The sequence below is a fragment of the Dasypus novemcinctus genome, chromosome 13 (assembly GCF_030445035.2).
Source record: "Dasypus novemcinctus isolate mDasNov1 chromosome 13, mDasNov1.1.hap2, whole genome shotgun sequence".
In the NCBI taxonomy this organism is placed as follows: domain Eukaryota; kingdom Metazoa; phylum Chordata; class Mammalia; order Cingulata; family Dasypodidae; genus Dasypus; species Dasypus novemcinctus.
The window spans coordinates 104,192,606-104,220,239 of NC_080685.1; the positions used below are offsets into that span (position 1 = coordinate 104,192,606).

The 27,634-nt window shown below is 36.6% G+C and overlaps 1 protein-coding gene across 1 annotated transcript in view; it reads left to right on the forward strand.

Annotated features, from left to right (window-relative positions):
* Positions 1–27,634, forward strand: part of SPATA17 (spermatogenesis associated 17) — a 267,125-nt gene that overhangs the window by 172,787 nt on the left and 66,704 nt on the right. The window contains exon 8 of the mRNA XM_004461695.4: positions 444–592. Coding sequence (XP_004461752.2) covers positions 444–592 — 149 coding nt within the window. The remainder of the gene's footprint in view (positions 1–443; positions 593–27,634) is intronic.

Sequence of the window (27,634 nt, forward strand, 5' to 3'; positions counted from 1 at the left end):
AAAACCACATGCTGCCCTATTTCTGTTTTTAGGAGGACTGTTTGAAAGCTATGCTCAGAATTTTCTTCTAATATTTTTATGTATTCAGAAAAGGAGAGAATTTTTAAAATTATGTTAGAAAAAATGCACTACTTTAAATTAGAAAACAAAGCAATGTATAACTACAAGTTTACCTGTTCTAGCATGAAAATCCTTTTGACGTAAATGGGGAAAATTCTGCTTATTTTAAAACATGTTAAATCACTTTTATTTGAGAGAAACTTTCCTGAAAAATATATGCTATTATGTCATGCATTTCTTAATTCAGAGAAGAACAAAATGGTTTTTAAAAAATATATAACTGAGTCAACTTGCTATGCTCTGTAAGATATTCACCAGCCTTGGCCATCATATATCAGAACCACTTCTGTGATAAGATATTTCCCTTATCTTGTATCTATCAGGGGCCCTTCCGAGATATCACTGAAGTATTGCAGCAACGCTACAAGCCTTTGGAGCCAACCTTGCGGGCAGCAGAACCAATGAACACGTTAAAGGAGGCCCGAGAGGATCTCAGAAGAGATGAAAGCATGCGAAACATAAATAACAATATGTGAGTTCTTAACGTAGTAAGTACACCTGTACCAAGTTTGATACTATAATACATCTAGTTTCTAATGTGGCAGAGAATCCTTTATTTATGAGAAAAGGCAAAGTTTCCCTTGACCTAATCAGAAGCAACCATTTTCAACATGTAAATGATTTAGATAAGATCAACACTGACCAGCAAACTAAAATAATTAATATACTACTCAAAGGAAAAAAATTCAAAGTGGATGGCATTTTAAAGAGAAAAATAATTACTGTCCATGCCTTTGTAAATACAATTTCCTTAACTATCCAAAATAAGCTCCAACAAAATAATTATTCTTTACATGGACTAAATTTCCTTTGGATTCATTGATATACTATGGTACTTTTTATAAATCAAGTGCAGTGGAAGAGGTTGGTTTCTTTATGACTGAGGAAGATGACTGAGAAAGATGGATGTTTAATAGCATATGACATTTTAAATTATTTTATTAATGTCATTGATTTGGGACTCAGTTCATATGTCTTTCTCCAAGGCACTTCCTCTCCCTTATGGCATTTTGTCATCAATAGATTTACATGTAATTTATAAATAGACCATTTAAAATCTAGAATGGCTTTTATTACTATTATTATTATCCTATAATGTATCTTGTAATTATCTCTGTAATGCATCTTATAAGTTTTTATGTAATAAGACAATAATTATATTATTATATCATTATAATACAATAATTATAACTGTAATATAAAGTATTATATACTATGGTATCTATGGTATCATAACTGCAAAATATAAATAATACATTTATAATCTGTTAATCTATTAAGGATGTAATATATAATATACATTAAACTGTCATACATTATATATATTACATAATAATTATAAGGTACATTAAAATGTATTTGTTACATAAAGGAACTATAATTAGCTCTCATCCACCACAGTGGCTTTTGAATCCTTATGTCAGTCTCATTGCATATATAATATGTTTATTTTTGTATAGTGTGTAGTATATGAAAATAATGAGACATTTCTGAAAAGACTCTGGAAAATCAAAACTTTCACACAAACTCATATCAAAGATAAAATTGACAAGCATCTCAAATAATTTTTATAAAGCTTTTCAATTTATAGTATTTACTTGAAGTATAATAATTGCTATAGAATGTTCAACAGATTCTTTCAATAATGCAGAGTTAACCCAACATACAATGAATAAAAAAATAAAAAAACATTTCTCCAACTAGTTTTGAGCAGGTAGATTTATTTTACCAAATAAATCACAGAAGAGTAATACTGTTTAGCCTTAGTCAAGCAAAATATGCAATTCAGTGAATATCTAAAGAGTTTTATTACTCAGAATTATTTTCAATGATAAAAGATTGTGAAATATTAAGATTAATTTTGCAAATGTATTTTGACCACATGGACAATTCTAGAGAAACCATTCATTTAAAAGGTGCTATGGTATGTTTAGTATTTTAAACCACACGGCAGGAGTTCAGGATCTGCCAGCAGCTGACCTTTGGTAAGAAATCATCCCTGATGGTGCCTAGATCTGAACATTTTCACAGCCTTGGGACTGTAAACTTTTACTCTAATAAATGCCCTTTATAGAAGCCAACCCATTTCTGGTATTTTGCTCCCAGCAGCTTTAGCAAAGTAAAACACATAGTTTGTATCTTCCTCTGAAACAAAAGCTTTTAGTATAATCGACAACAAATAATTTTACCTTGTGTGGCAAAACAAATACAAGAAATTTACATTTTATATTTTTGCAGATAATAATTCTATGATAGATATTAGTTTTAAAAAATGTATACTCTTACCACAGAGATGGATGATTTTTTGTGCTTATTTTGATGTTTATATATATATAGTTTAGAGAAGTTGTGAACTTACTAAACAATAAGGCGAATGTGCAGAATTCCCATACAATACCCTTCCACCAACACTTCATGCTGTGGAAGTTGTTATAGATTATGAGATAAATCTTCAGACTATTACCACTAATTATGGTCCATAGCAAACATTTGGTCCATTTTTTCCATATACCCCTTAATATTAGTACTATGTGTTTGTTATAGTTCGCGTGAACACTCTCATATTTATACTGTTAACCTCAGGCCAGCTTCCACCACATGGTTCACTGTGTTTTATAGGCCCGTTACGTGTAGATTCTATCCAAACTGTATACTCAGTGGCTCTCACTTTCATCACAGAGCTGTTCAGTCATCACCCCACATTCTGTAAGTTTTGAGGTCTTTAAGTGAAGTATTAACCATTATTTACACAGTTCTTTGACATTGATGTATGAATATTATAATATTGCAGTTAACTATAGTCCATAGGTTACATTAATTGTATTTTTCCCATGCATTTCTATAATCTTACCACCCTGTAATAGTGGTGTACATTTGTTCTAATTCATTGAAGAACATTCTTGTATTTATATTATTAACCACAAGTCTCATCCACCTCTGGGTTCACTGTGTTATTCAGACCTAGGTATATTCTCCAGTTTTCATTCAATTAACATTTACCTCCCTAGGCTACCCCCTTTCAGCCACAATCCCATTTATAAGCCAGCCGTGTTAGTTCTACTCAGTACAATGTGTTACCATCAACTCTATCCATTTCCACCCTCTTGCAGTCAAGCTAATTTAAACTTTTACATACATTAAGCATCATTACCCCTTCTCAGCCCACAAGAGGTAGATGATTTTTTAATACAGGGCACCGTTTTTGCTGTATTCCTACTTTTCCCTATAAGGAACTGAAAATATGTTTGTCATCCAAGGGTCCTAACCAGGAAGACTCTAAATTTACTAGAGCCTTTTCATTCTAATCTTTGGTGCTCAAAGTGGTATTGTATTTGAGGTTTTAAAAACATTTAGCTACTTCGTTTTGATGCCATCATGATAATTTCAGTGTAGTGTAGTAGAAGGAATTTTGGCTTTGGAACTGGATCTATGTAAGCTCAAATCTTGGCTTCATTATACAACAGCCGTATGATCTTGGATAAGTAGTGTAACTTCCCTGAGCTTCTGTCTATAAAATGGGGACAGAAATGTTACCTAAATGTGGTTTGATGAGGAGTGGATGAGAAATGAGTATAAAATGCCAGGAAAATAGTAAGGTCTTAATAAAATTATTATCATGCTTGTGTTTACTACAAACATAATGATAAGTCTGCATGTAAGACATAAGAGGGGGAGGAAATCACCAACCCTAGAGTTGCACTGAATTTCATCCACTAGTCTGTGTGAGCAGACCCTTCTATAGGCCACTCAGTGTCCTATCCCTACAACCTAACAAGGAGGCTGCTGAAAGACAAAGTGGGTTTTCAGAGTATGTTCCTAGGTAACTATTAGGGATAACAGAGTGCTTCTTAGTAATTATAGGCCAATAGGTTATAGCTGTTATTTAGCTGTGACTTGGCCCAGTGGTTAGGGCGTCTGCCTACCACATGGGAGGTCCGCAGTTCAAACCCCGGGCTTCCTTGACCCGTGTGGAGCTGGCCCATGCGCAGTGCTGATGCGCACAAGGAGTGCCATGCCACGCAGGGGTGTCCTCGCATAGGGGAGCCCCACACGCAAGGAGTGAACCCCGTATGGAGAGCTGCCCAGCGTGAAAGAAAGTGCAGCCCACCCAGGAATGGTGCCACACACTCGGAGAGCTGACACAACAAGATGACACAAGAGAAAGAAACACAGATTCCTGGTGCCACTGATAAGAGTAGAAGCGGTCACAGAAGAACATACAGCTAATGGACACAGAGAGCAGACAACTGAGGGGGAGAGGGGGAAAGGGAGAGAAATTTTTTTAAAAAATGAGTATAGGAGGGAAGTGGGCAAGGCTCAACTGATGAGCATCTGCCTACCATATGGAGGGTCTAGGGTTCAATACCCAGGGCCTCCTGACCTGTATGGTGAGCTGGCCCACGCACACTGCTGATGCACGCAAGGAATGCTATGCCACGCAGGGGCGCCCCTGTGTAGAGGTGAGTGTGCCCTGCAAGGAGAGCTGCCCTGCGTGAAAAAAGCGCAACCCATCCAGGAGTGGTGCTGCACACACAGAGAGCTGACTCAGCAAGATGATGCAACAAAAAAGAGACCCAGTTTCCCAGTGCTGCCTGATAATGCAAGCAGATGAAGAAGAACACACAGCGAATGGACACAGAGAGCAGACAATGGGGGGGAAGGGGAGAGAAATAAATAAAATAAATCTTAAAAAAAAATGAGCATAGAAAATAGAACAATAATAATTTGCACAGTGTATTGATTACAAAGAGTTTTCTGGAAGTCATTTTAAAAGCATTATTTGTTCTTAAGGAAACTCATTCTATTTTCTCATGCCTTCTTGAAGACAGTTATATTCCTTGTTCATATATATATCTTTATGAAGTCAAGAATGAATTAAGCAATTAATAATTGTCAAGTGGGAAGTTCTCAAATAGATATTGTGAAAAATAAAAGGAGTGTTTATTAATACAGTAAATGTTTGCATGTCAGGAATAGTTCTAGGTCCTAGGATGTGACAGTGAATAAAATAAAGTGCCTACTCTCATAGGACTTACATGCCTTTAGCTTGAAGCCTCTTGAAAATTTAAGTAAGAATTGCCATAGGAAAGCACTTGATAGGTTATCAAACGTAAGTTAAAGAAAATAAGTGAGGTTTTTAAAACGTAGAATTTGCCATGGTCTCTGATGAACTAGGAAGATCTAGGAAGAATTAGAACTGAGTTGGGTCCTATGAAAGATGGTTAGGATTTTGATAGGTAGAGAAAACAAGAGAAATTAGGTAAAAGTGGATTGATGGTATGAAAAAAAAATGATGGTAGGAAAAGTTCACAGAAAAAAAGAAAGGACCAATTTGACCCAGGCTACTGTTTTATGTGATGTGGGAGTGGGGGGTAGTAGAAAGAAAAAAAAAAATGGCTTTGAAAGGCTTCAATGCCAAGAATTTGGGGCTTTATCCTGTAGGTAATGGAGAATCATTTAAGGCTTTTGAGGAAGAAGATGTTATAAAAAGAATACGACTGCTGAGAGTGAGACAGATATATTTCAGAAGAAATATGCTAGAGACAGGAAAACCCATTAGGAGAATATTGTAATAATTTTGGCAGGAGGTGATGGGATAGATGGCAAGATTCAATCTCTCATCTGTAAACATACAACTGCTCTAATATAAAAAGAGAAGAGAAGAAATGAGAAGAGAAGGAAAAGAAAAAAAGGGAAGGGAAGGGAAGGAAAGTAAAAAAAGATTAAAATCTTCCACTCTTTTCCCTTATTTTCTTTTGGACTATCACTTCTGTTTGTGAAACTTCAACTACCACCTCTATGCAAATGCAAGCTCTTCTGCATTCCAGATTCGTATTTTCAACTTCCATCTCCATTTGCATCTCTGCCTGATATGCCATACTCAGTATATACCAAACTGGCCTGCCTCTTCTTGTATTCAATGTGAACTGCAGAACCAGCTATCTCCCCAAACTAGAGACTTGTGAGTTACACTGTTCTGTTTCTCCAGCATCTCCCACATCCTGCTGTCTCACAAACTGGCTTTTCAACCTCTTAAGTATCTCTCAAATTCAGCCCCTCTTCTTTTTTCTATAACTTTAATTAGGCACTTATAATTCTTTCTTTAATTACTATTTTTTAAAAAAACCACTTCTATCTGGTCTTTCCAGTCTTGTTCCCATTCAGTGCTTTTTACCATTTCAGCACGAGAGAAATTCAGTCATGCTATTATTCAGTTAAAATACAATGGCTTTTCATTCACCTCCAAGATAAATCTTAGTTCCTTACTGCAAGGTAGAAGGCCTTTCAGAATCTGAACCAGGCTTATTTCATTAGTTAATCTTCTGTCACTTTCCATCAGAAACTCTGAGCTAGTTTCATTCCTCTGGATACCCCCATGTTCTCTCTTTCTTCCATCAGGAATTTCCTACCTTCCTTGATTGACTTAATCTGCTCAAATTCATTTCAAAAATATTAAAACGTTCTTGTTTACTTTAAAAAAAATGGAATCAGCAGCACATATTTATTGTAAAAGCCTTGAATATTATAAAATGGTAGATTCCCCAGTTTTATTTTCCAGAGGCAGCTATTCTTAACTATTTCTTGTGTATCCATTCAGACTTGTTTGCACTTACAAGTATATTTGTATATATCATTCCTTCAAAAATGGCAGAATGTTATACATACTGTTTTACTTTATGGGAGATTGTGGTCTGAGGGAATTTTAGGGTTTGAAATTTTGAAAGAAAATTTCAAGAATATTTTCAGATCAAAAGTGGATTCATGTAAGTTGTTGAGATGAAACGGGGAAAGAAGTCATTATTATTAAGAGGTGGAAGAAATGGGAGGCCATGATGGAATCAGAGTCATCAAAGTTAATTTTTAATATACCCATCAAGATGGCAGAAGATAGAATAGGGATAAATCAAATGATATGGGCTTCACTAACATCTTATGAGAGGTGCTGTACCTCCTATCAACTGTAAACATCTTCCCTTAATACATAGCATCTTTTGAGAGGGCTAATGTCCTGTAGGTTAATACCTTCTACTATTAACTGTAAACATCTACACTCATATCTAATATAGAGTGGACGTAGGATATTGCAATAGAAATCCGTTCAAATCAGTGTCATGGCAGACAGAGTATTGGTCTCCCAAAGATGTCCACATTCTAATCCTGGAAACTGTGAATATGATACTTGACATGGCAAACAGGATTTTGTAAATGTGATTAAATTATGGATTTTGAAATGGAATGATAGATTATCCTGGATTATCAGGATGAGGCCAGAGTAATCACAAGGGTCCTTAAAAGTAGAGAAGGGAGGCAGAATGATGTTTAAGTACAGGATGATTCCTTGCCGTTGCTGTCTTTGGAGACGGAGGAACGGGCATAAGCCAAGGGATGCAGGCAGCTTCTAGAAGCTGGAAAAGGCAAGGAAATGCATTCTTCCCTAGAACCTCTAGAAGGAACCAGCCCTGCTAACACGTTGGTTTTAGCCCTGTGGGACCCATTTTGGACTTATGACCTCTAGAACTGTAAGATAAATTTGTACTGGTTAGGCCACGTTTGTGGTTGTTACAGCAGCAGTAAAAAACTAATAGTTTTTCCCTAAAGGCTCACAAATCAAGGAGCTGCCTTAATAGATTTGACTCTGGTTTTTAGCTTAATTTTAAACTCCAAGCTAAACATGAGAGAAATCCTCAGAGCCTTAACTAAGGATTTACAGTATGGACATTTAGAGAACTGAAAAAAATGACGGTGGCTTGAGTTTCTGTATGAAGAGAAGTTCATGACTAAAGCATTTTAATTTATATAGGCTTTCATTAAGAACCTGAGTATAAACAGCTCAATAGCTATCTATTCATCTCTTTGAAAAACTAAAGATACTAATTTTCTGGTATTTATTCAGAGTAGGTAAAATGGGAAGTATTTAGTAGCAAAGTGAAACTAACCACTGAATTTCTTGAGCTCCTCCATTTGCTGAATCTAATAAAAAAAAACATTCAGTAGTCATGGGTCGTGCATGAATTCGTTTCCTTCCCATTAGCGCTCTAGCTCCGACAGGAGCCTTAGTCATTGCTGGATTACTGACCTCTAAACCTTTGAAATCTTGTTTCAGTTTAGTAACATATCCTAGTTATTACTATAGGAAAACGTTGTAGTGAAGATGAAGAAACTAGATCTACATAACAGCTCTTAAGAAAGCTTTTTTTCTTTAAAAGTGTATATGCAGATGATATCTGGTTATATTTCCTACCAAAGATAGTGCAAAAGAAATTTAACATATCTCAAAACTTTTTTTGACTTTTGTGATTTTTCTAACACTTTAGACCTTTACGATTTGCATATTTTCTGAACTATTATTGTATTATGGTAAATAGGGATTATCATATATTTTCAGAAATTGTTTTCTTAACAATTCAACTTTTATTTGTAACTCTTCCATTGATTTTAATTACTAGCACAGTGTGCAACATTTATTAATCAGTAGAGCCTTTTTAAGTTAAAATACGAAATTAGCTAACCCCATTAACACAGAATACTCCAAACAAGCGAGGTAGTTACTGTGCAAATCGTATTATGCATGCGGGTGCTCTAGGGCACAGTTAAGCGTGATTACCCTCTTTTGATCCAGTATTCCTCTGCCTCTCCCAGCTAATTTCCAGTGGAAATTTACAAAGTGCTGCCTTCATTTTTTCAGCTTAATTTTTCTAATGAAGTTCTGGTACTTTGTAACACTGGGGATACAGATAATAAGCCTGTATATAATTAAGAAGTTCTAGAATTTGTCTACAAAAGAGCGCTTTATTACTTTGGCTTTACAGCGAGAAGTCTGCTCTCTTGTACACTACTTTCCTTTGGAAAAAAAAATGGTTTTAAAATAAATGACCGTGGAATTCTCAAATTTTGTTCTATAGGCATCCAAGTTTAAGCAAGTTTAAGGTTTTAATGTCAACGTAAGTGTGAAAACTGAGCACTTTTATAAAATAGACCTGAGACTACTACATTTATTGTTAGTGTATATAAGCAGACAAGTCTTTTTATTTAGGTTTTATTATATCCCAAGCACTCTTTCTAAGACAATGCCTAATATACACTTAGGAAAGGTTTGCCAACAAAGTGGTAGTCATCATATATGGCATATGCAATTTCCTTTGTGAAAGTCTTTGTTGTCATACTCACATTCTTATATTATTATGGCATTTATACAGAGTTTCCAGATTTTTAAAATGTATTTTTCATGGCCCCCATAAATTCTCATATATTTACTATTATGTTTCAATGTAGGGTTCAAAAGTGTGAAGGGTTCAAAGGAGACTGAAGACTGAAGAGAGGTTTGCCGGGCAGGGCGGCGAGAGTGGCCCGTAGTTCTGGCATGGGCAAAGCCATCTCTAGATTAAAATGGTAGAACTTGGGGGTTGCAGCATGTTGACTGAGGTGTCCTGTGAATCTTCTCACAGAGATTTGGCTCCTCAGGCAAAGTGGCAGGAGTTGAGATCGGAAGATAGGTTGCGGCCAGATTTTAATAATACTATTAAAGTATTTGGACTTTGCTGTGTAGAGATAGGGGTAGAACCATCACAGTGTTAAGAACAGGAGGAGGTAGCTAAGAAATGCCACTTTCCTAGCTCTATACATGATTAAGAAATGAGAGCAACTGGAGACAATGACCAGACTATGGGAATGAAGTTCAGAGATAAAGAGACTTGAAACAGAACAGGGAAGTTAGTGATCGAGGGGGAGAGAAAGCATCTTAGTTTTACTGAGCTGCCCTGACAAATACCACACACTAAGTTGGATTAAACAACAGGAATTTATTGGCTCACTTTTTTGAGCCTAGAGGACGTCAAACATTGAGACTCAGCGAAGTCTGTGACATTCTGGTGCTGGCTGTTGGTAATCCTTGAGGTTCCTAGTCTTGGATCAGACGGCACTGGCTCTCCTTTCTTTTCTCTTTCCAATGACCTACGGTTTCTGACTCCTCCTCCTGGGGTCATCATCACTCTGACTTCTGGTTTCTTTCTCTTTATAAGCCTCCAATGATCTGAATTAAGACTAATGTTATTCAGTTGGACTACACCTTAACTAAAAATAACATCTTCAAGAGATCCTAGTAACAATGGGTTCACACCCACAGGACTGTAATTTAGAACATATCTCAATTGATCTACATAATTCGATCTACCAAAGGAAGTTTTGCAAATTACTTTGTAGGTAGAACAAGCAGATTTAGAGACCAATCTGATAAGATGTGGATATTGTGGTCACAGGCTACTTGCATTTAGGATTACTATCTTAGAGCTTTCTTAGTTGCAAAGAACAAAGATCCACTCGAGGTCATTCAGGAAATTTAAGATGTGTTTAAGAAAATACACCTAGGAATCTTACAGGAAGATGAGCTTTTCTGCCTTTAGAAGGATCTCTGCTTTTCTCTGCACATCTGCTACTTATCCTCTTCCAACCGACCAGCCTCATCTGCCAACTCATATTTTCTTTCCTCTAAATCTTCAGTTTGCACTTTGTCACCAAGACCATCCTAGGCCTGATTCCATATAACCTTCCAGCTCCAGCACCGACAGCTAATTCTGTCTGCCAGTTCAGATTTCTAAAGGAGAATCCATTTGGCTCAATTTTTATTATCACAGCTGGCTCACACAAGTCATAGGCTTGGAGCACAAGAAAGAAATGTGTTAAACCAATGGATATGTTCAATGAATGGACCACAACTGTAGAGAGGAGGCAGGTGTGTCACATATCAAATGCAGCATTTTATAAGAGTAGTGCCCTGAACAGGGATTGCCTTACATTAAGATGTCCAGAGGCCAGAGAGGCTTCTAGCTTAGGTAACTGTCTAAATGGTGATGTCCTTACTTAACAAAGAAATATATGACATAAAAAGAATTGCAGGCTTGATCAGCTGAGGGTTTGGAATATGAATTTGGGGCAGCTCTATTTGAGGTTCTTTTGTTTTGTTTTGTTTTTGTTTTGTTTTTAAGCTATTGAAAAACTCTTAATTTTAAAATTATAATGTAAAATAGAAATTAGACTGAAAGAAAGGGTAAATTTGAAAGAGACTGTAAGCTTAGATCAGATTTAATATAATCCATGATTAGAAAGAGAGTATGGCAACAACATTTATAAAGGGAAATAATAATTCTAATATAATACAAATTAATTATTGCAAAATTCTAAGTATATTATTCCCACTCTAACTATTGGACATAATAGTTTCTAAGAATGAAGTAATTTTTTATTTTAGTCCTACAATTTCCATTGAGAAAACATTTCTTTCGGGTTATCAAATTCCTATTTGGGAATTCCTCAATCTTATTGGAATAAATTACCAGAGATAATAAGATCACTTAGAAGGCCACATATTTCAAATAGGGACCCTCAGCACACAGTAATCCCACTATTGAGGAAGAAATGTCAAAATAAAGAGAAAATAATGACATCTCATTGACAAGCCAACCCTGTCAATGTCATCGGATACCAGATACATCCAAGCTTTGTGCAATGGAGAACCTGTTCAAGGAATGTGAAATTGGCCTCCGGACCTGGATTCTGAAATGGCTCCCAGCACTGCAGACTGGCAGGATAAAATCAAACTCACCCTCGATTTATAGTTGCCACCAGACTATAAGAAGGAGTGGATCCTTAAGAAGGAGAGGGATAAGAGTTGTGTCTGGTCGTATGTGGGTGCTACCCAGGAGGACCTCCTGGGTGGCCCCATTCTCTCCATGCACTACCCTAACCCTAGCCCTGGGTGTCCATGGTTCCACATCCCTCAAAACCTTCGGGTCAAATTCCTGCCCACGGGGAAGACAAAGCACAGCCTCAGATAGCAGTGGGCCCCATCCAACCCAGGGGCAATGCAGAGGGTCCATTCTGTGGGCCCATATAAAAGTGGTGGTTAGGGGTGCCCAGCAAAGCATCAGGAGACAGGGATTGGAATGACTCTCCTGTCCTCCCAGTGGTGGCTGGGTGGTCTTGGACCATGTCTTGGGGGAACCCTGTGAGCCAGCGTGCCTCAGACTTCCACCCTGAGAAAACAGGTGGTGTCTCGGGTGTGGTATGGAAGCCCGGGTATGCTTGTGTTTCCTTTGAGTTCCCTTCCTGAAAACCAGGCTTACCATACATCCTAGACTCTGGTCACAATAGTTGAGGTTCTTATTGTGTGTATTTGAAAATACTAGTCGAGTTACAGGAAGATGTAGTAGCTGGAAATAAAGATTTGGAAATCACCAGAATAGGGGCAAGAGATAATACCTTGATGATGGAAGAATCTGTGAGGGAGAAACTCTGTATCAAGAAAATTAAATACAGATTTCTGGGAGTTGCTTTAAGACTAGGGTAGTGGTTGTTACCCTGGGTGGCTTATCTAAATCACCTCAGAGTTTAAAAATACACACACACCCATGCACATACACATTCCTGTCTCAATCACAAAATTTTTTTTCAATAGACACATATTGTTGAAAAAATATGCCAGGTGATTCTAATGTACAGTGCTGGTAAAGGGTCATTAATTTAAAGAATTGTACTTCATGGCTCTTGCCATTTCTTTCCTTTCTTAGGATTATTTCCTGGGTTGACCACTAATCTTAGTTCCACAGAGTTTACATGCTATTTCATGATATCCTTGGGTGGTCTCACTTTCTCCATTAAAACTGACATTTTATCCTATCAGCTTCCAGGGTTGATACCTCTATGTGATAGGTAGGTGAAAGAGGAAGAATAGGAGGAGGAAGAAAGAGTGAGGAATTACAGAAAATTACAGAAAGCAATGAATGTTAGTACCTGAATGACTCCTTCACACCTGTAAGATCAGCACCAAGGTAAACAGGACCCTGTTAGAGAGACGTCTTAGAGCACCGAGGAACCAATCAGATCCACTTTTATATTAGTCTTGCCTCTTCCATTTTCCTGTTTGCCTCTTCCCCTATGCAGCTTCAGATTTCCAATTAACATTTGCTGCCTTTTTAATAAGGGCTCAAACTGGTACCCAAGTCAGTAAGCCATTGACCCAAATTTTCTGGAGGATGAGTATGAAGATGAAGGTCTACACCCAGTGCACGTCCCATTAGATATTCCATGGGACAGAAAAGTCTTTCCTGAGAATAAATTCTCAATTTTGAAACACTGTTGCTCAAGGACCTCCTTTTCTTTCCATCCTGCCAAGAAGAAGATATAACCATTATTTATTGCATTCTCCTGGGTTGAGTACATTGCCCTGACCAGTCAGGACATTTTAATATTTCATTATTTATTTGGAGAGAACATATCTAAATTGGTGTACGTAATTTGAAACCATGGAATTTAATCAAAATAGAGTTGAAGAGAGTTGCTCTCTCCCATTTCCCTGAAGGCTACCATGGAGCTCTCAGAATTTTAGATTATTTTTTTCCCCTTCAAAACCGAGCATTGATGCTGCTTTGGAAAAATACTTGATGTGAAGGCTATGGTTTCATGTCAGCAGCTGGACTTGGGAAGTTGAATGAGATTGTCCATTTCTTTGCAGGGAGATGGAGAGCATCAACTTAATTAATGAAATTCAAGTGTAGGTTTTCTACAGGTTTTTTCCTAATACTCAAGATGCTGACTTGGACAGAACTGGTGTTTGTATATTTGTAATCTTATAATGGGGAAAATGTGTATAAAAATGTTTTAATGTATGTGTAGTTTTCCAAAAAAATGTCAATACCTTGAAGGCAGGGGTAAAAAAATAAAAAGATTTGTAGAAAAATTAAAGATGAGCCAGCCACGAAGCTGAGAAAGCAAAGAAGGGAACCAGGAGAGAAAGGGATTGTGGAAACCAAGGAGAAAAGAATTCAGTACAAGGAGTGGATGAAAAATTTGATGTAGAGTTCAAGTTGAGTGAGAACTAAAAAGAATGTTTAAGAATTTGATCATTGGGGAGCTATTCGTTGGTGGCTTTTGCTTTCTTCTTTAACTATCATCTAGATTTTATTTCTCCCACATTCTCCTTGCAGGATATCATAAAAGAGCTTGTCAAATTTCTTGACAAACCAGGTATAACGTATCTAAAATTTTCCTTTTACCTATGGGTTTTATAAAGGAAAAGGGAACATATTACATATATATGTGTATGTCTATATTTGATGTATCTGTCATGTATGTATGAGATCATGACACCATTTCTCTGGAAGTATATAAACCCTTAATATTCTTTTTTTAGAATCTTACTGGAAATTAAGACCAAATTGTCATCTATATTTTGAAGGATCTGTATTCTTTCCATCTTAACATTTTTTGATAAATTCACAATTTCTTAAGAATAATTAATAGTGGTTTGGTGATCTTACCCAAAGTTTGCCTAGCAACTTGAGGTATAATTTATCTTGGTGAGAAATTTTGAAGTCATTGAAAGAGGTAGATGCTTACTTATAATGACACCTAGACAGACAGTCTCAGAAATTCGGCACCTTGTCCATGAGCCTTACTTTGGGTCTTACTCCCCAGTGTATCAGGGTTCAACTCATTTATAGTTTCCCTACACATGGCTCTTCTGCCCCTTTTATTTAAACCTATAATTAGCACTATACTCGTTAAATACATGTCCCAGAAACTTAAGTCTTCAGTCTATTCGTATGAGGGTTGAACCCTGAATCTCAGCAGAGTTGCAGCACCTACTCTCCAGTTCACTGGACTTGCCCAGAACAACTAATAAAAGGATGATGATGGACAGTGCCCATTCCCAAAAAACAGAGTTTCCACAACTGCAAGCAAGACAGTACCGTCCATCTGCCCCATGGGATCTAACACCCCATTTCAATCAAACAGAGTGGGCTTCACCATCCCATAATCCTCAGGATTGAGGAAGGAACAAACGTAAGGAGGGAATGCAATTATGGACTAAAGCAGACATTATTATCCTAGCAATGGAAGAATTTGTATCATTGATATAAAGGCGGTGGCCACCAGATGTTCTAAGGGGAGGGAGATGGAAGAATAGGTGTAATATGGGACATTTTGGGGACATTGGAATTGTCCTGTATGATACTGCAGTGATGGATACAGGCCATTATACATTTTGTCAAAACCTATAAAATTGTGAGGTGTAAAATGTAAACTATAATGTAAACTAACAATGTTTCAATAGGTGTTCATCAATTGTAACAATTGTACCACACTAATGAAAGATGTTATTAATGCGGGAAGGTTGGGGAGGAAGAAGGGGTTGGGGTATATGGGAATCCCCTATATTTTTGATGCAACATTTATGTAATCTAGAGCTTCTTTAAAAATTAAAAAAAATTCTAAACCATAGTTTGCAAGCTAATAGCTTATGAGCTGTGTACAGCCTGAAGGTATGTTGCCTTCAGATCTCACAGTTTTTAAAAATTAAATTGAAATAATTAAAATTGTTAATAGACTCTCAAAAATTCATATAGGTTCAATTTATATTAAAAATTGGAATATCTGGGAACAGCGAACCCACAAGCTTACACAACAACAATTAGATTAAAGCATGCACTCTTCAGTTCTTACATCTCATTCGTGTTGCCTGCCAAATCCTTCTAGACATATAAATTGCAGACCCTTGTTCTAGATGATAAACTCCTCAAGAACAAAGCCCATGACTTACACAGAGCATTTAGCATGATGCTCGACAAAAATAGTTTCTTGATGACTTTCACATTTTGAATTTCAACTCTGAGTTTGGATAAGTTATATTCTAAACTTATTCTAAATCTGTCTGATCACCAAAGTCATTCTCACGGGAAAAGAAAACAAGTGAAATAAAATAAGTTCAATTGTTATTTCTCTTTGTTGTTTATGACCATTACATTAAAGGTCCCAGTAATAGGCCTATACTTCTTTTTTTTCTTTTTCTTACTCTTAACAGCATTTCCCACACTGTGTCTCTTAAAACACTTGTCTGGAAAACATTAATGAGCTTTCTGTCAAGTAAACTTGAGAAAAACTAGATTAAAAACAAACAGATTTTTGGTGCTTCCAGAGCTTCTCAGTCTTAATTATACTTTTATTTAGTGTAACTTCATTTTGCAAACTCATACACATTCATTCAAGAAATATTATTGTTTGCTTACTATGTGCCCAACACTGTATTAGGCACTGAGGATACAACAGTCAAGAAAACAGGGAAAATTCTCCTGGCTTCTCAGCACTCACAGTCTGGTTAATCATGGAGTCCCTCCATCTGTTCTATTTTAACATCCTTTGAAACTGGTGTTCCACAGACTGTAGTTTGAAATATACTCCTCGGGGTATAACTCAACAAAGGCCATTTGATTTTCCCTAGTATTTTTTGTCAATTTCAGCTTATTTTGCACATAGATCATCTTAAGAATAATTTGTGTGTTTCCTACAACTTTATTTTTCTCCTCAATTATTTATTCTTTGTATCATTTATACAAGCCCTTAAACTATCTGAGCTCATCATTTTTAGCCATTCCTAAAACTTTTTTTTTTAGTTTTAAAACATTTGATGTTATAAATGACCTAAAGGAAGAATTTGTATAAATGATACTTAAGAAGGGCATTTAAATGAGTATCTTTTAACAGAAAAATTCTAAGCCTTTTCACAATCAACTAGAGGAAAGTAATGTCAACTCTGCAAAATATATATTAGGAAGGTGCTGCATAGATGTAGTAAAATTATTGAGCTGGCATGCCTTGATATTGTTAATAATAATAATATATCCAAGACATTCTATTCCTTTTAAGCTAGGAAAAATGAAAGAAGGGTAAAATATGTCTTCCTATTTAAGTTTCAAAGCTTGCAATACAAGCAAACTCTTTAGGTCAGGGGTTCACAGACCCCCAAGGAGTCCATGAAAAGCTTTCAGGAGGTCCATGAGCTTAAATTGAAAAAAAATCAGTTTATTACTTTATTTCTCTGACCTCTAACTGAAATCTAGCATTTTCTTCACTTATGAATGTATACAATCAATTACAGTAGGATTCATTTCATATCATATTATAATTGATGCATATCTCGAAAAATCACTTACACTCATCTATACTTTGAAATTACAGTAGTTGTTAGACCCGACACTAGCTGTCATAAAACTGTCTGGCTGCTACATTCTGATAAGGGGTCCGTGGTTTTTACCACCTGGCAAAGAGGTCCGTGGAACAAAAAAGGTTAAGAACCCATGTTCTTGTTGAACATATAGCCTTGCCACATACATTCTTTATATTTAAATATTTCCTTTTTATTCTCCACCCTGGTGGAGAGACCTGTGCTATGAATATAGCTGTTTAAATAACTTAAAAGTTTTACACATCTGCTGTGAATTCTACTTTGGGTATAAAATACTTTATGCATTAAACACCTATGGGAGGTCACATTAAAGTTTCAATGAAAGCTGTCTTCATCTATAAATGAAATCTGTCTAATCTCTATTTCAAATTGTTGCTTACTTTATTAACATCTCTTTGTCCATAAATCTACTAGAATAAAACAACTTAGTAGACTAGTAGACTATATGTTGAAATCTTTGTATTGGTATTAATAAGGTATTAATTAAGCTTATCTGAAATTTGGGTTGTTAATATATATGGTTAAAACATTTTATTTTTCATGTCGAGGGTAATGAAAAAGAGACTTTTTTTTCCTGACCTTGTTTTTCCTAACACTGAGATTTTTATGAATTAAGAACAAAATATTCAGAAATTTGTAGCCCTTTTTATGAACTGGGCACTTAACTTTTTTTTTTTTATGCAACCTGGACCTTTTTAGTTGTATTAAGGATGCCAACAATTGCTTGAATTACAAATTTAATTCAGTTAATTTCACATCTTAGTCAATGAAATTCTGGGGTGGAAGCATTGGCTTTCTTTAAAGACATGTTAGAAATCAGGAATAAAGCCTGGCAACTTGTTTTTTTAGAAGGGTAAATTTCATATGTTAGTCATTCTTAGTTATACATACTGCAAAATTAAAGCACAACTCATCCTATTAAAAAATAATTCACATAAATTATTTGTATATTTCCAATTAAGTGGTTTTTTAAAAAGTGCCTTCTCTTTAAAAAAAACTGTGATTGGTTAAATGAACAACTGAGTCATCTGATAAAAAGACTAGGCATGCACTAGTTATAACTTAGTCCTAAAAAATTTAAATTTTCCATCTTTTATGTTATAGTAATATTTAAAATATTAGAGTTTCTAACTGAGAGAGGGCTTAGATCCCATGGGGTAGAAGGATGGAACTATCTTGTCCTATGCTATCTTCTCATTGCATTCCATTGTCTTGTTTACAAAGTTAGGAGGTTTTGAATTTGGTGATTAAATAATTTTATATCCAGTCTGAGACTATGGAAAAGTATTTATCTTTTCCTCCCTGAACAAAGTGAATGCATTTATAGTCACTTATGTAAGAATTCTGTATTTTTCATAATTCATGACAAGAAATTTTTTCTGCTAAAAGATGGAAAATGTCACATATGTCTCAGCATAAAAGGCGCACAAGGCATGTAATTTAGCAAAATATTTTAGTGAGACAAATGTGATAACGAGGCTACCCTGCCTTGATTCCCAGAATTTACTAGCCCTTGTAGTGCTGTGGCCAAGTCTGCCTCTCAGGATCAGTGTAGAGCTCCAGAGATGGTTAAAAGTCCTGATGATATATGTGTGAGGAAAGCCAAAAGTCACCGGGGTGTTGTTCCTAGAGTCGCTGTATAGGATGAACTGAGGTGGCTGAAGCTCAGCCCATCCTGCTAGGAGCCACCACAAGCACGCTATGAAGAGCAGGCATCCGACTGGCCAGGAAAATTAGCTACATACTTACAAGCCCCTGTCTATGCTTCCCAATCTTTTGCCTCTGAGCATCTACTCACACTACTGCCTTACTTGCATCCCCTCCCTTAATTCCCATTTTTGTCAAATGAAATTGGATCCATTTGTTATGTTCAAGTCAAGTTTAGATACCTTGCCCCTATGCTCTCTGTTATCATACATTTTCTTTTACCTCTTTTTTTTTAAAAGAAGCTTTAGATTAAATAAATATGACATTAAAAATATAGGGGATTCCCATATGCCCCACCCTCTCACCGTCTCTCACCTTCCCACATTAATGACATTCTTCATTAGTGTGGTACCTTTGTTACAATTGATGAACACATATTGAAGCATTGCTACTAACCATGGAACTATAGTTTACATTTTAGTTTATACTCTATCCTGCACAATTTTGAAGGTTACCACAAAATATATAATGGCCTCTATCTGTCATTGTGATGTCAAGTGGGACAATTCCAATGTCCCAAAACTGCTCCCTTATTACTCCTATTCTTCCCTCTCCCTCCCCTCAGAATCTCTGGTGGCCACTGCCTTTATATCAATGATTAAAGTTCTCCTATTGCTAAAATAATAAATCTATGATAGAATAATAATAAGTCTACTTTATCCCATTGTTCCTTCCCCAATCTTTATATTTTGGGATGGAGATGCCCACTCTGTTTCTAATTAAGGGAGGATTTAGGTCCCATGGGTCAGAAGGATGGAGCTACCTTGCTTGCAGTTGCAGACATTCTCTATTCCTTGGCATGGGCATTGTTCATCATCATCTCCTCGTTGGTTGTCCTGGGTGAGTTCAGTGAACTGGAAAGCAAGTGTGACAACTCTGCTGAGATTCAGGGCTCAACTGGCACATGAATGGACCAAAGATTTAAGTCTCTGGGACATATATTTAACAAGTATAGTGCTAATTATAAGTTCAAATAAAAGGGGCTAAAGGGCCATGGGTAGGGAAACTATAAATGCATCTAACTCTGTTACACTGGGGAGCATAAATTCCAAAGTAAGGGCCACTGACACAGTGCCGAAGTCCTGAGCTTGTCTGCCCTGCCTATAGTGTCTGGATGTCTCTAGCACCTTCAGGAGTCTCACTGTGTAAAGCACTGTTTGCTTTTTTGCCTTTCTTGAAGTTTTGCTTTTTTTCTCATTCCTCCTTTATATTGTAGCAATTATTTGTCTTTTTCCTTCATTAGGTTTTAAGAGTCTTTGGATGAGTCATCTGCTTATCCATTTTCTATACCCTCAGTGTCTATCACAATGAATTGAAAGTGTTAGTTACTTTCAAAATTGTATCTGGTGGATTGAATTGAGTATGAGTCACATCACCAGGCTTTTTTTTCTTAGGTTTATATTTTATTTCTCTCCCATTCCCTGCCCACCCCAACGCCCAAGTGGTCTGTTCTCTGTGTCCATTTACTGTGTGTTGTTCTGTGTCTGCTTGTATTCTTGTCAGTGGCACTTGGAATCTGTGTCTCTTTTTGTTGCGTTATCTTGCTGGATCAGTGCCACTCCTGGGCAGTCTGCACTTTTCTTGCACTGGGCAGCTCTCCTTACGGGTTGCACTCATTGCATGTGGGGCTCCCCTATGTGGGGGACACCCCTGCATGGCACGGCTTTCCTTGTTCACATCAACACTGTGCACAGGCCAGCTTACCACATGGGTCAAGGAGGCCCTGGGTTTGAACCGTGGACCTCCCATGTGGTAGGTGGATGCTCTATTCATTGAGCCAAATCCTTTTCCCACAGGTATTTTTAATATACCTCATACTTGCTTATCTGATACAGGCTCAGAACTGAGTATCCACCTCAGTCTTATAAAGAGCTGTCTCTAGGGGAAGCTTGAGGCCCCTTTTGCCTCCCTTTCCCCTCCCACCCCTCCCACCACTTTCCCCTTTAGATCAAAGAAGTAGAATTCTACTGTGGCCAGTTCCTCAAGTGGCCATGGTCCCAGTGTGAGGTCTTCTCTTTAGGGAGCTTCTCTTGTCCACCTAGGAGACTTAGTAGTAAGGTGTCACCCTAGATTTGCTCTGTATGAGGGCAATCCTTGACTGACTCTCCATTGCCTTTTATTGGCCAGAATAAAGAGAGCAAGGTTATTCTCCCTGGAGAGACAACCATGCTATCTCTTGTCACATCTCTGATTTTTATAGCTGTTGAGACCCTGAGGGCTGGTCCAAGAGCAGCCTCAACATTAGAAGTATTGTATACTATGAGTTCTGCTATAGGTTTTGGGAGACCTTTCTCTATTTTGCTCTTTCTCCTGTGGTTAACCTAGGCAAAAGAACTAAATTTTATGCTCTTACATAGCTCATGGGAGATTTTATTGAGATCTAAAGTCAAATTGCTAATTTGTAATATGGTGTTCCTCTATCTTGCTTGTGCTTAATGCAAATATTTCACTGGGGATCTCTTTTAGTAGGAGGGGGCTGATCTAGGACATGCATGGTGTTTGAAAACTACACCATAGCCATATATCTAGATATAAATCTCTATCACTATGTCCATTTTAACATTATTTACCTAAGACAGAATCCAGTGGGACTTGGATAACTACCCAATTGATTAGTCAAAATTTATACATACATAAAAACTTTGTTGTTGTTGTTGCAATATTTAAAGATCTGTACCACACATATCCTCCTTGGGTAAACCCATCTCCACTGTTTTTGTTTCCTCAACTGCCAAAAAAAGATACCATGAACTGTATTAACCTAAACAATGGGAACTTATTAGCCTACAAGCTTACAATTTGGAGACTAAGAAAAATGTCCAATTAAGGCAAGGTGATGCTTTCTTCCCAAAACCTGGCTGCCAGTGATCCTTGGGCCCTCTGCCATGGCATGGCACATGGTGGCATCTGCTCCTCTCTCCCTTCTGTTCTGGATTTCATTGCTTTCAGCTTCTTGCTTCCATGGCTTTCTCTCTTCTTGCTCAGTATTCAGCCTGTTTATAAAAGATTCCAGTAAAAGGATTGAGACCCATCCTGAATGAGGTGGGTCACACCGCAGCTGAAGTAGCCTTATCACAAGATCCTACTTACAATGGGTCCACAACTACAGGAATACATTAACTTTAAGAATATGCTTTTCTGGAGTACATACAGATTCAAGCCACCATATCCACTATTTAGCTATTTATGATCTACCCTGTTTCCTACCAAGAGCCCAGTTTCCCATCTATGTTCCTTTCAGTTTCATCAGCATCCCTTGTTATACCCTAATTCACCTCCACATCTTTGTGTAAGTTGTTGCCTCTGTCTAAAATAGCCTTCACCAGATTCTTTTTGAGTTCTGGACTTTATATATGTGAAGCAGGCACTCGATCACTGAGCTACACTGATGCCCCTTCCCCAGCTTCTTAACTAACTCTACTTGTCCTTTAATACTCAGCTCTGGCATTTATGGCCTAAGAAGACTTTATTGCTAATTTTTTCCCTCCCCCCAAACTCCCTGGCAATACCTCCCACATCATATATACTCATTATATATAACTGACCTTCCTCTGTGCATTTAAAGTCTCTTGCGCATATGTATATCAAAAAACTTGTCACATTCTACTTATAGTTATTGTGCTATTCCCTACCTCTCACTATAAAGTGATTTCCTCTGCATAGATTGCATCTTCTATAATTATATCCCATTGTTTTAATATGTGCTTAGCATATTAAAGCAGTTCATTTATGTTTGTTTAATAAGTAAATATTAGACAATAGAGAAATCAGTGTGGATTGGAGTGGATATATCAAGCCGCCTAGGAAAACTTGTGTTCAGCTAGGTTTTGAAGGATGAATAGGGTACGGATCAGCAACTCAGGTGTAGGAGCATGGACAAAAACGTAAGATAGAAGGGGAGAAGAAAGATGAATGACATCAGTAGAAGGCAGGTAGAGAACGGTAGAAAACAGAACAGTGTAAGTGCATTCTAGGAAGCTTTTCAACTAGAATGAAGAATTTAGGGGATATTTGTATTTGGGTAAATGGGGTAATCCCTGGGTCCACATGCTCATGCCCCAGACAAGACACACAGAAAGTATGAGGAAGGCCCCTATGCTTTGGCCTCAAGCTATTTTCTAAACTCATTGTATGGTTAAGCCCTTGTATGGATAAGCCCTGGAGAGAGCATTTTCACAGGTCAATCTGTAAAGACTGGGAGAGGTGTTTTTTCTTTCCTTCATTTTTTTTTTTTTTTGTTAGCTCCTGGCATTCAAAGAAACCTCTGTCATAACATGAGCTGGATATAAGATTAAGAAGCAGATGCCTTATAGCAATAATATATTAAAATATAAAAATGTCCAGGTTTCAACAAAAGATTATAAAATATAAAAAGAAATGGGAAGCACTGACATAGGCAAAAGAGATTAAAGCCATAGAAACTTTAGCAATGTGGAGGATAAGACCTGGGGCAACTAGATAATGACTTTTCATAAATGGGCCCTAAATATGCTCAAAGAGCTAAAAGAAAACATGGACAAAGAGCCAAAGGAAATCAGGAAATGTTAAGTGAGCACAAAGAGACTATCAATAGAAAAGATGGAATTTATGAAAGGGAACCAAAAAAGCTGAGGACAACAGTGAAAGAAATTCTCTAGAAGGATTCAACAGTGGATTGGTGTTGACAGAAGAAAGAATCAGTGAATTTGAAGATAAAGAAATTGGGATCATCCAGTTAGAGAAGCAAAAAGAAGAAAGAAGGAAGAAAAGCTAACAGGACTGAGAAATCTGTGGAACATTATCAAGCATACCAATATACATCTTGCGGGAGTTACAAAAGGATAAGACAGAAAAGCAGAGAGAATATTCAAAGGAATAATGGCTGAAAATTTACCATTTAATGAAAACTATGAATATACATCCAAGATGCTCAAGAAACTCCAAAAAGTTAAACTCAAATACATCCACATGATGTATATTAAAATCAAATGTCAAATGACAAAGATAAAGAGAATTCTGAAAGCTGAAAGAGAGAAGCAACATGTCAAGTACAAGGGGACCTCAATAAGATTAAATGCCAATTTTTTCATCAGAAATAATGGAGACAGGCAGGCAGTGGGATGACATATTTGAAGTGATGAAAGAAAACAATTGCCAATCAAGAATTCTATATTAGGCAAAACCCTTTCAAAAATGAGGGAGAGGTTAAGATATTCCTAGATTAACAGAAGTTGAGGGAGTTTGTCCCCACTAGATTTGCCATACAGGAGATGCTAAAGAGAGTTCTGCAGGTGGAAGGGAAAGGACAATAGAAATAAATTGAAGTTACATGAACAAATAAAGATCTCTGGTGATGGTAATGACAGTACTTTTGCACTTTTAGTATGTAAGTCTACTTTTTACTTACTATGGGATCTAAAAGGCAAGTGAATAAAATGTAATGGGTCCAGTTTCTTTGAATTTATAATATACAAACATGTAATTTGTGACAAGAACTACATAAAGAAGGGTGGACAATGGGGTAATGGGAACATAGTTTGGGTATATTATTGAAGCTAAGTTGGTATTAAACCAAACAGGATTGCTATAGATTTACCATGTTAAATTTGAGCCCAGGGTAATTACAAAGAAAATATTGGAGAATATATGAGCTTGTAGAAACAGAAATTAGAGTACAGGTTGCCCCAGGGGTGGGCAGCAGAGAGAATGATGGGAAGTTAATATGTAAAAGGTGTAGGATTTTTGTTTGAGGAGCTGAGAAAATTTTAATAATGTAAGGTGGTTAGGGTATTGCAACATTGTGGAAGTGACTAATCCCACTGTTATCCTTGGGAGTAGTTGAGATGGGAAAGGTGTTATTATATGTATTTTGCCACAATTTTTCTTTTAAAAAAGAGCAACCAAAAAGACAATGACAATTAAATGCAGTACATGATCCTGAAATGGATATAACTAGAGAAGGGAAAAGGCTGAAAAGGACATTATTGGAATATAAGAACAAATTGGACTATAGACTCTAAGCTTTATATCAGTGTTAACTTGAACTTGATAATTGCACTTAAGGTGGTTACATAAGTGAATATCTTTTTTTTGGAAATGTACATGGCAGAGTTAAATGTTCAAGCAGCATGATGCTCAAGTGTTCATAAGAAGGACTGATAGAAAGATCAGCGGATAGATATATAGATAGTTGAATTGATAGATACTACATTGGAATGTATAATATAGATGGCATATCGAAATTCTATGCAAGGGGTTTGTATTTTTTTGTAAGTGTCCTGTAACTTTGAAAGTATTTCAAAATAGAAACCTTTAAGAAAAGTAATGGATAATCATCTAAAAGTTTGATTACAAACTACAAGTGATTTTTAGGGCTTTCATAGCTATTTACAATTTTATTGAGCAAATCCTATTTGAAAAATATATAATTTGATCCTAATTTGAAGTTTTTTTAAAAATTTAAATGTCATTTATAAGACATCTAAATATTCTTTAATACACACACATTTAAGAATATGCATTGCATGTTACTTTAATGAAACATTATGGCTAAATGAAATTAAAATTAACTCATGGGCCAGGACATACCTATCTATTCTTTCAGCCTTGTCCTCTCAGCTATCCAGTCCAGTGAGAAAGCAAATTTTTTTAAGACACAAAAGAAAAATGTACTATTAAAATGCAATTCAGAAGTGATAAAAACAGTTAAGTGGAGCCACTGACTCACAGCACTTCCTTTCTATACTCAGGGGCATTAGGGCCGCATTAATTTGCTTTTCGCATGTGAGGTCCATCCCATGTGCAAATTAGCAGTAGATGTACCATCATCTATCTTATATGAGGGCACTTTTCCCAAGAGCATATGTAATACATGCTTCGTAACTTTGTGTAATTAAAAGCTCTGTGCTCTGCTTATTTTTTTTTATTTTAAATAATATTGAGAGTATTTTCTTAGACAAAATATTAAAAGATATTTTTATAAATATTGAAAACAAATTGTAGAGACTTGTGAAAATTGATGAAAGACAAAATTTTCAACAAAATTTTGAACACAATTGCAAAAATAAATATTCAATTGAATTTAGCTTGTTTAAAAACCTTCCTTGTCTTAGTGAAATGGGATAATACCTGTGAAAAAAATGGCATAATATAATAGTTCAATAAATACTGTTGAATCTCAATTCTAATTTTTTCAAGGTCTGAATTTCAGAATATTTTCTTAGAACAAATGTGCAAATTGTTATACAGAAACATTTGATAAAGTAAGGTTTCAAAATATTTCTATACTATCCCATGTTGTTAGAGTATGAGTAAGAAAAAGAATATCATCCTGTGGACCCTGAGATGATTATGTCCACTCCACCTCTATATTAAGAGGGGGCTTAGATTCCACATGGATGATGGATGCAATTCTCCTGCTTGCAGTTGTAGGCACTCTTGCCTCCCTGGTGTGGTGGTTGACCTTCTTCACCTCCCTGTTAGCTGGCCGGGGTAAATCCAATAATCCAGAGGGTAGGAGTTGCAGGTCTGCTGAGGCTCAGGGCCTGGCTATCACATGGACAGTCCAGAGATTCAGGTCTCCTGAGTACACACCAACCCTAGCGCCAACCACAGGTCCAGTAAAAGTGACAGAAGAGGCATGTGTAGAAAGGTCACATCTGAGTTCAACTCCATCACACTCAGGAACTCAAACTCCAAAGTAGGGTCAACTTACATGGCACTGAACTTCAGAGCCATATACCATAACCATAGAACCTGTGGGTCTCTGTAGCCCTCAGGAGGACCAGTACCGGGGTTGTATCTGCTTTGGCTGTCTCTGGAGTCCTGCTGAGGAGTGCATAAACGCGAACCCTCTGATGACCTCCCAACTCTTTTTCGGAGACTCATAGCCATATAAACTCATTTGTCCTTTTCATTTCCCCCTTTTATTCAAGGTCAAAAAGCAGTTTTTAACACCTGATATTACATGTAGGCTGAGATATTCTGCTGGTCTGAGTTGACCCTTTTTAGAGGAATAAAGTATGGATTAGAATGGACTTACTAATAGTCTGCTATGGAACTATTGTGGTTAGTAATGGAAGACATTGTAGCATTGATGTGGAGAAAGTGACCACTGTGGCTGCTAAGGGTAGGGAGAGGGAAGAAGAGATATGATGTGGGTGCATTTTCAGGACTTGGAGTTGCCCTGGATGATACTGCAGGGACAGGTGCTGGACATTTTACGTCCTGCCATGGCCCACTGGGTGGACTGGGGAAGAGTGTAAACTACAATGTAAACCACTATGCATGTGGTGCAGCAGTGCTCCAAAATGTATTCACCAAATGCAATGAATGTCCCACGATGATGAAAGAAGTTGTTGATGTGGGAGGAGTGGGGTGAGGGGGATGGGGGTTATATGGGGACCTCTTCTATTTTTTTAATGTAACATTTAAAAAAATAAAGAGAAATAAAAGAAAGAAAAAGAATGTCAAATCATAACTTAAGTTCTTTGACTAGTTATTTTCATTAAATTCAAATACCTTCAAGTATCTGATAATTTTCTATAGTTAATGATTTGAAAATATTAAGTAAACAGTTTTGTAAAATTATTCATAGCTCAAAATTAATGCTATCCTTTAAAAGTATTTAGGGCTTAAATGCAAGTTTACTAAAAACAATAAATGAAGGAACAAAACTATCAGGCACTTTTTTATCTCTTATATAAACAATGTCAGATGATGACATCCCCACAAAAAACCTTCCCTGCTTCTTAAATAAAATGTATAGTGCTTAATTTGTGTATTCTCTTTTTTTGTTTTGTTTTATTTTCT